Raw genomic sequence first — 10,000 nt, 5'->3', positions numbered from 1 at the left:
CAAATTTGGTCAGATGAAAAGAGGTAGTCTCGGTCCGGATCAAACTGAACAAAGGTTTGGTTCGTGATGATGGTTCGAAAATTAAAGCGTTTTCTGTATGGTTCGGACTTTCAGAACATTTACAGAGTGTTCCGGTGGTTCCCGCGTAGCCTAAACAAGGGGGTAATCTTTCAGAAAAAACTGAAGCTTCCCCGGGCACCGCCATTGGCTAGCGGACCCCCACCTGCTGTTAGCATTCCATCGACTCCCATTCATTTTGGCGTCACTTTGACAGCGAATAACTTTACATCTGAGGCGTTTAAAGACTCCATTTGTCCATTATTTATTTATAAAGAAACACGAAAATGTATAAAAGGCTCCATTACCTTGTATCTTACGTTATGGCCCCGTAGAAGCAGTTTTTGTAAAAAATAGGCTAACGATTGCGTCATAACCACGCGACTCTCTGTCGCGCAGTAGAGAGATTACCGTATGGACAGGAGGAGAAGCTCGCGGGCGATCGGGGGGACGTGGAGGCAAAGTGACAAAGTAATTAATCAGAATACTTAGCAAAAGTTACTCCTGCTCCTATCTCATGGACAGCTCCTACTCACACTCTCCGTCTCTGCAAGTCTCGGAAGGGAATGATTCAGATTTCTCTCGGCACAGCTGCTAGAAGACAGACGGGTCGCTCACGTCACATCTACGTCGTCAAGCTCAGTGTGAGTCTGCGCAGTCGCTCAGCCATCAGGAAGTTAGTGCTTCTAATTGACTTCATTTGTCTCCGTTGAATCCTCGCTGTGTCCAGTTTATATACTGTCTATGGGGACAAGTCTTCTTTGAAACGCAAGTGGTGCGTAGCAAGATAAGGAGAGTTCTTTGCGGCTTTCCAGAGAGCATCCCGAAAATAACATTGTGCATTGTGAACTGAAGAATAATTCCGTGAGGTTTTTTATTGACCCCGTCGCTCCTCACTCTTCCCAAACGATGAACCACATCAATTAACTCATGAGATTTATCTTGCATGCCTCGCATATACCCAGAACTTTCTGCCTGATGTTTTCTCCTGGTTGTTCGGGTAAACGGTGGAGCCGCAGAGTCCATCTCTTTTTGTCTCTGGAGAGATCCTGTACTTTATTCTCCAATTCACAGATTCGTCCTTCAGCATTTGTCACTCGCTTATCAACTCGCTCCACATTCCCCTTAACATCTTTAATTTCTTCTGCCAGAAATTCGACTGATACCTTCACTTCTTCAATGCCTTTACATTAATGACGGACTTGGGTGATGTTATTATCATCATCATGGCTAAAGGGGAATGCAGCAGATCTTCATCATCATCATCATTCTTGCCTTTTTTGCGCGATGGTTCCTTTATCTGAGTTTCAGGTATAGAGGAACAACTGAACTGAAAAGGATAGGCCTAATTCACGACAACGAACATCCCAAAAGCAGAATAAAAACAAAGAATAAGTAACAGAACAAACCCCTAAATGATCAAAAAGTGCTTTCAAGTATAAATGATGTAGTATTAAACGAGATGCACTTCAAATTACATGTTCAAAGGCAATCGTTCACGGACTGATTCACTCACACTGTCAACTTCCCATCCTTGTCAAAGTTTCCCGCCGACTTGACAACTCGCTGACGTCAGACGCACATCCGTTTACAAACCAATCAATGTCAAGATGCAGGCCACATAGATGATGACGACAGAACGCGAGTAGGCCTACGTCATGTAAAGTTCTTTAGTGCGCTTACATAATTGCCATGTGAAACCAAACCAAAACTAACCGAATGTATAATGTATCAAAACATGAACTTTGGTGCGGACTCTCAGGTGTGAAAACGCCCTGTTCAGTGTGGTTCTGTATGTTTCAACCCAACTTTGGGTCAAATATGGACGTAAACCCAGCCGTTGGGTTATTTTTTTTTTATTACATTTTTAACCCAACGTTTGGGTTTGTCCATATTTGCCCCCAAAATGTTTTGACAGTACAGTATAAACCGCCATCTAATTTCTGAGCAGTGTTTACATTCTGTTTGACATTCTATGGGAGAAGAACGTCAAACGGGTTTTATAATGAAATAAGGGGAGTTAATTCTGAAATGTTGCTCTCGTTTCTCCAGATCGCCACTAAAGATCCCCTCAATCCACTGAAGCAGGACGTGAAGAAGGGGAATCTACGCTATGTTAGCAACGTTTTTCCTCATAAGGGCTACATCTGGAACTACGGAGCGATTCCTCAGGTTTGCGTTCACATCCAAAGGCTCTTCAATACGCTTAAAGTGAAGCATGCACAATATAAAGTGTGGAAAAGCTCCAGGGAAAAGAGAGCTTCATGCATGAGCGAGTTTAGAGAGAGGAATTTCATGCACATTTAAATGGCAACCCAAGCAGGCAGAAATATTTGTCCCGAGGCGTTACTGAGGGAACGTTATCAGCTCCGGCAGAGCTCGCCTCAGACACATCAGTGCGTGCATTCGCATGAGTGACACGCTCAGAAATACTGAATTAATGGACAGTTTATTTCTCATCTTGTCCAGACATGGGAGGATCCAGGCCACCGGGACGGAGACACGGGATGCTGTGGCGATAACGATCCCATCGATATCTGTGACATTGGGAATAAGGTAAAAGACCTGAGTCAGAAACTCATTCAAACCTTGGAACTGATTTCCTGTCATATATAATTCCAAAAGTGAATTAAATCAACATCAGATACTAAATTAAAAAATAAAATATTAAAATTATGTATATATATATATATATATATATATATATATATATATATATATATATATACACACATATTTATTAATTTTATTATAATAATAACACACTTATATAAGTAAATAATATACATTAATATAAATAATATATATAAATATAAAATAAAATAAATACCATATTATTTTATATATATATATATATATATATATAATATTATATTAAATGTTTATTATATACTTTATATAAAAAATAAAAAAATAAATGAAATCAGCATCAGATACTAAATTAAAAAATAATTATAATGGTAAATAAAACACTTATTTAAATATTATTTATATTTAATTACAAATTGAAATGAAATCAACATCAGATACTAAATTAAATATATATAATAGTAAATAACACTTATTTAAATTATATATATATATATTTAATTATTTTATTATAATACACTTATATAGTAAATAATATAAATTAATATAAATAATATATATAAATATAAAATAAAATAAATACTATATTATTAAATATATATATATATATATATATATATATATATATATATATAAAATATTATATTATTAAATGTTTATTATATACTTTATATAAAAAACAAAAAATTAAATTAAATCAACATCAGATACTAAATTAAAAAATAATTATAATGGTAAATAAAACACTTATTTAAATATTATTTATATTTAATTACAAATTGAAATGAAATCAACATCAGATACTAAATTAAATATATATAATAGTAAATAACACACTTATTTAAATTATATATATATATATTTAATTATAATAATAGTAAATAACACACTTATTATATATATGTATATATATAATATTAGTAATATATATAAATATAAAATAAATACTATATTATTAAATATGAATTTATATATATATATATACACGTATATATATAATTCTATTAAATCAATATACTAAATTAAATAATTATAATAATAGAAAATAACACACTTACATTTTATTTATATATATATATATATATATACATATATATAATTATATTATTAAATGTTTATTATATACTGTATATATCAAATTAAAAATTAAATTAAATCAACATCAGATACTAAATTAAATAATTATAATGATAGTAAATAACACACGTTCAATCTGATCAATTATGAAAGTTATAAATAAAATTAAATCAACATCAGATACCAAAATTAATTCAAGCACAAGTAATGGAAATTAGACTTAATAAACTTAACATCTTAAAAGTCATTTCTATAGTTGTGAATTTCTGCTTTGCTCTCTGAAGTGTTTTATCAGCTGGAAACGGATGTTTTGTAGAGTAAAAGTTGCTGTTGATCCACAGTGACGTTTGATTTGTGAGAAAATCATAAAAAAAAAAAACCAAGTCGACTTTGATCTGAAAGATGCATTTGGGAATCATTCTCAATCTAAATCCTGAAGTAAGCATGCCTGCTCGTCCTCGTGTGTGTGTGTGTGTGTGTGTGTGTGTGTGTGTGTGTGTGTGTGTGCGTGCAGGTCTGCTCTCGAGGGGAAGTCATCCGTGTGAAGGTGTTGGGGACTCTGGCGCTCATAGACGAAGGAGAAACCGACTGGAAGGTCATTGTTATAAACGTGGAGGACCCGGAGGCTGAAGACTTCAACGGTTTGAGACCTTTACCTTCTGCATCTGTAATAATGAGTGTGATGTTCAATCTCAGCGAGTTCTGTCGTTCACAGACATCGAGGACGTGCGCAGACTCAAGCCTGGATTCCTGCAGGCCACACTTGATTGGTTCAAGATGTATAAAGTGCCTGATGGGAAGCCGGAAAACCAGTTTGCCTTCAATGGTGAATTTAAGAACAGGGTGAGACAGCAGATGACATTTAATTAATGACTTCTCCCTGATGGCTCATAATCAAGACATTTTTCTCTCCATGCCATCAAGGCAAGAGAATTCAAGCATGTCATTTAAATTTTTCTCACAGATTTGAGATTAGTGTGTCTCACAAAGAACACCTTAAAACTGGCAACCACATAGAACAGAACACTCTATTTAGAGGATGTAAAAGTTTTTATTTTAATGTTTTGAACTGTTTTTATTGTATTTTTTGTTTTTGATATCTTTTTTTAAAATGGTTTTAGTAAATATATAAAATCATTTTTGGTTTTAAATGCTTAAATTAGTAAATATATACTATGTATTTTCTTAAATGGTTTTAAATGTTTATTTTTTAATAAATATACAAATTTTATTTTTATTTTTTTAAATATTAAATATTTAGTAAATATACTATTTTTCTAAATATTTGATCTACTAGCTATATATCCTCTATATTATTTTTAGTAAATATACTGAATCAATTTTTGTTTTAAACTGCATCAAAATGAGAAATTTTTGAAAATATATTTAGTAAATATTTCTATTTTAAAATATTTTATAATTAGCTAATATACTAGCCTATATATTTTCTCTATGTTTTAAAAATTGTATTTGAAGTAAATACACTAAATACTTTTATTTTTAAATGCTTTTAAAATGAGCAAATACAGTATACAAGTTCTTAGATGTTTTAAAATGTTAATCTTTAGTAAACAATTTTTTTTTCATTTTTAAATGCTTTAAATGCAAATATATCTGTTTTAAATTATTAGTTTTCGTTTTTGTTTTGTTTTTTAATGCAAAAAAATCTAGCCAATGCATATTTTAAATGTTTTAAAAATGTCTTTTCTTATTTATGGTCTGCAGGATTTTGCAATTAAAACAATCAAGGACACTCATAGCTTCTGGAAAGCTCTAATCTCCAGGAAAACAGACGCTGGAGAACTGAACTGGTGAGACGGCACGCAGTCGGTCTATAATTTAGCTTTAGCTCAAACTATAATCAACACAGAACTGCTCAGATGAGTCATTCTGTTCAGTCTCTGAGATGTCGCACTAAAAGTGAACATATCACCCAATGACAAGTGATGTTTATTTCTAGACAGGGTTCGAGATGTTCTCTTTTGCCTGATAAAAGAGGACAGATGTAATTGACAAGCCTCTCACATTCACACACTCACATTCTCCCGGCCGTCCGTCTGAGCTCACACACAGACTCGTACGTGTTGTGAATGTGTTTGTCGCTTTATTCTATAGGGGTCGTTCTCTGCGGCCGCGATCATGCCTGGGAAACACATCCTCTTCTGTGAATGTGTCTGAGCAGATTCTGGAGGATCAATATGAGAGAAAACAGTGTTAACGTGTCCGGCAGTAAAATACATGCAATTAAGTCAATTAATTTGACCTAATTCAACTAAATTGTGTTGATCCAACTAAACTGATCTCGTTTGAATGAAATGCATAAAATTTTCACTTCATTTAAATCAAGTAATGAATTCATTTTTTTAGTGAAAATTAACCTCAAATTCATTTTTGAAAAAAAAAAAAAAACATTTTTCACAATTTTTTTTCTTTTTTTGCTATAGCAATAAAGAAAGACAATGATAATCCATGGAATTTTTCCATTCCACAAAAGAAAAATTGTGGGGGAAAAAATCATTTTCGGTTCTGTTCACTGAAACCTCCTTTTGAAAGCTTTGTTTTAAAGCATATTGTGTGCTGTCTACATACATAGGGAGCATTTTAGATCCAAATGTGAAGGATTCGATAAAAGGAAGGCAGTTATTATGGCTTTTCCTTTTAATATACACTTGACAAACGTATAGGCACCACTTGAATGTATTGCTTTTGGCCATTTGGGCTTCACGCAACAGGTATTCAATATGAAGCATGCATTTGAGATGAAAACGCTGTGATTGAGAGTCGTGTCGTCCAGCTTTCCGAAGGTGTTAGACTGTGAGATCAGATATTAGACTTCAGCAGCTGATCGTCTGGGTTGGTTTAGTTCACATCACCTTCAGTGACTCGAGACAGAATGAGAATTTAGCTTTGATCATATTTCAATGTTACGCTTTGTTTCAAATGCAGTGTGAACACCTGTGTCTCCGACAGTCCCTTCTGCGTGTCCGGCGCCGAAGCCAAAGCCATTGTCGATTCAGTGAGTGTTTTCTATCAACTCTTCTGTCACACACACACACACACACACACACACAGCATTATAATTGCCTGGGGTCTGTTTGGATTTAATAATCATGCAATTGCAAATTATATAAAAATCACTTTGACTGAAGAGTGCGGTGAGAGTCTAATAGTCTCGTCAATGGTCTGATTAAAGTCTCACCCAAAAATTAAATGTCAGTCATTTACTCGCCATCGTGTCGATTTAAACAAGTCGAAAAAAGAGAATAAATCATCATAAGAGACTCGTTAAAGTCTCATTTAAAGTCTTAACACACTTCTGCCGCAATATACTCCTGAAGTCATAAGATAGTTTTGTATGAATTCACTGGGGGGAAAAAAGTTTAACTGGTTCTATTCAAGTCAAAAATATGATGTAATATTTCTAAATCAACCTAATTTATACCAACCAAGCCATTTTTAATGTGTTTAATCAAGTCAAAAACAGCTGGTTAAGGAAACAATTGCACGTGTTTTAAGTCATCATCATTATTTGCTGAAATGTCGAACGTCACTCGCCTGGTTTGTCCAGAGATGTTTGTGAGCAGGTTCTTCTCCATGAGATTCTGCACTGAAACACAGAAAGTAAGCGATGAATAGAGAATAGAGTGACGTCAAAACCCGCCACAAGATTTACCTATATAGGTTTTTAAAGTCCCACTGAACTGCCTTGTTGAAAAGCATTATTCAATGCGTTGACGTCATTTCCACTGAAACAGGAAGAGAGGGGCGGGGCATATCGAACAGCTCCTCCCCCTTTTTAAAAATAGCCAATAGCGTTTGGTTTATTTCACAGCTCGCCCAAATGGGGTCCGATACGTTTTCTGTTGTGGCGACTCGATCACATGACCCGCTCTGTGCTATCGTGTCTCTAGACCGGAGGTTTGCGCGACACTAACGTGAAACCACACTTCATTCGCCACAATGGAAAGCATATTTACACTGTCTGAATCCTTTCCTATCCCCTATATAGTGCACTATTCAGCATGCATGTCGAAAACAGTGAATGTGTGAACAAATTTCAACCCTTCAACGTCTATTTATAGTGTTGGGGCGGAGCTTCAGATTCTAGCGAGCATCTGATTGGACAGAAAATTTGATGAGAAGCTGAAGTGCAGAGAGATGTCATCAAAATCATTGATCCATACTGGCAAAAATGAGAGACTAAGTTTTAAATGCTTACATCTTCTAAATGCGTATTTTGTCATTGTTTTGGAGCACTAGCTTATACATAGCAGTAAGGCTGACAAAACTTGGGTTTTCATGGGGACTCTGAGTAAAATAAAGTCTGTGGTAAACATAAGTTGACTATACTTGAACCTTTGCATACTCGCACCCAAAATGTTCTTACTTACTTACTGTATTAGAAACATATATATTTGTATTTTTAAATAAACATAACAGCTTTAAAAAATCGTGTTTTCGATAGTTGTGTGTAATTTATGTCAATGTCAAAATATGACAAGTTATGCTTAACGGACTTTATTTTACTCGTAAATTAAATATCCCGAGGGACGCAGTGGCGGTTTCGACGTCATCATCATCGCTCTATCGTCATTTTGTGTTGAATTATTCCTGTAGGAAATAATAATCTGCCTTGTGTTCCCAGGCTCGTCCTTACGGTGAGCCAGAGCCCGTGCCCAGCTCAGGTGAGTGATCCGTCCTGCAGTCTGATGATCCACGACCGAAAACTAGGGATTTGAGCTCTGCCTTCTGATCAACAGATGATAGTAACAGTAAAATAAGTCATTATGTATGGAACAATTGACGACGGGCCGTTGAAGTATTAGTAAATAATGCACATCCGAGGTGCGGCCACGACGCGAAGCGGAGGACTACTTTCTTACGCATCTCATCCCAAACCTCCTTTGCTAATTCCAATGTGACATTTTAGGCTTCAGCCACTGATAGTAGACTAATGCAGTTATTAGAGAGGGAGATTAAGCGTGTGTGAATTACCTCAGTATGTGCGTCTTTCAACAGTACTACTCTATGTGTGTGTGTGTGTGTGTGTGTGTGTGTGTGTGTGTGTTTGAGCGGGAGAAAGAGAGTAGGCCTATGTGCTTTCTGAACATAATAAAAAGTAATTTTGTGGCACAAAACATGAAAATAATTTGTCTTTTTTTTATCCTATTGTTCATCATATTTATTTGCTTGGTCACTGTCGTTGTGGGTTTCGGTTATTTTGTTGTTGTCAGCTGTAAAGACCTTTGAAATAACCGAACTCATGTGGCGAAGTGATATGGAACTGTAATGCGGTCAAGACCTGCTGGAACTACTTTAGCCGTGCGTTTCCTTAGAACGTTCGTCAACCAATCAGATTCAAGCATTCAGGACTGTGACGTGTATCAGTTTCTTATCAAATTTAAAGGCCTGGAAATCTTTCACAATCATTCCACACATTCTTAGAAGAAAAAGTTCTATATGGATTCTGTCAGACGCTTCATATGAATAAATAATGAAATCTTTTTTTCTCTCTCTTTCTAGTTGATAAATGGTTCTATTACTAAACAGACAAAGAAGATCATCAGCGGACTGTGACGGGAACTAGGACGAATCCATCAATATTTCTGCTATATATTGTATTAGTTAGGCTACTGATAAACGCTGTATAGCTTGATTTATGAAGTTGTAGAGGTCTAGGAAAAGATGGGATGTTAGACAGTCTGTGCACATATAACACCGTATGAATATGTGGACCTTTTAATGCAAACTGTGAATCAGAATAAAATGATGTGACTTTACAAACTCTCTGTGTTCTTACAAACTTTTACTGAAATAGGAAACATGTTTTCTTCCTCATCTATGGTAATTTGTGTGTTAAAGGAACATCTAATTGTAGCATATTATATTCACTGCGCTATAAGTATACCTGATCGTGGTTCAACAGGTAATTGTTTCTAACATGATGATGTTATTCTGGACTTTATGCACCATCACCATGGCAACAGCATCTGTTGTGTTTGAAATGTCCAAAGGTGATTTTGGGCTTGTCGTTACTATCACACAAAATCAAATTAAAATCCACTTTAAGGTTGATTAAGGCAGATGAGAGTTTTATTACAGGACATGCGAATGATGTTTTAACATGATATGAAGACGGAATATGTTTAAGATTTAGAGTAAAAATGCCCTTAATTGTATATTCAGCCATATGGGTCAAAAGTTTGGAAACATTACGTTTTTTTATATTTTTGAAATAAGTCTCTAATGCTTATCAAGGCTGCGTTTATTTGATCAG

General features: G+C 34.9%; 1 protein-coding gene across 1 annotated transcript in view; it reads left to right on the top strand.

Moving 5' to 3' along the window:
* The window catches only part of ppa1a (inorganic pyrophosphatase 1a), a 13,436-nt gene extending 3,934 nt beyond the window's left edge, over positions 1–9,502 (top strand). The window contains exons 4-11 of the mRNA XM_081392190.1: positions 2,110–2,229; positions 2,527–2,613; positions 4,238–4,364; positions 4,439–4,566; positions 5,449–5,534; positions 6,670–6,739; positions 8,369–8,408; positions 9,247–9,502. Coding sequence (XP_081248316.1) covers positions 2,110–2,229; positions 2,527–2,613; positions 4,238–4,364; positions 4,439–4,566; positions 5,449–5,534; positions 6,670–6,739; positions 8,369–8,408; positions 9,247–9,269 — 681 coding nt within the window. The 3' untranslated portion in view covers positions 9,270–9,502. The remainder of the gene's footprint in view (positions 1–2,109; positions 2,230–2,526; positions 2,614–4,237; positions 4,365–4,438; positions 4,567–5,448; positions 5,535–6,669; positions 6,740–8,368; positions 8,409–9,246) is intronic.
* The last annotated feature ends 498 nt before the right edge of the window (positions 9,503–10,000 follow it).

The sequence above is a fragment of the Scardinius erythrophthalmus genome, assembly GCF_964197995.2.
Source record: "Scardinius erythrophthalmus genome assembly, chromosome: 18".
NCBI classification, from domain to species: domain Eukaryota; kingdom Metazoa; phylum Chordata; class Actinopteri; order Cypriniformes; family Leuciscidae; genus Scardinius; species Scardinius erythrophthalmus.
This window is presented reverse-complemented; position numbering and strand designations above follow the sequence as displayed.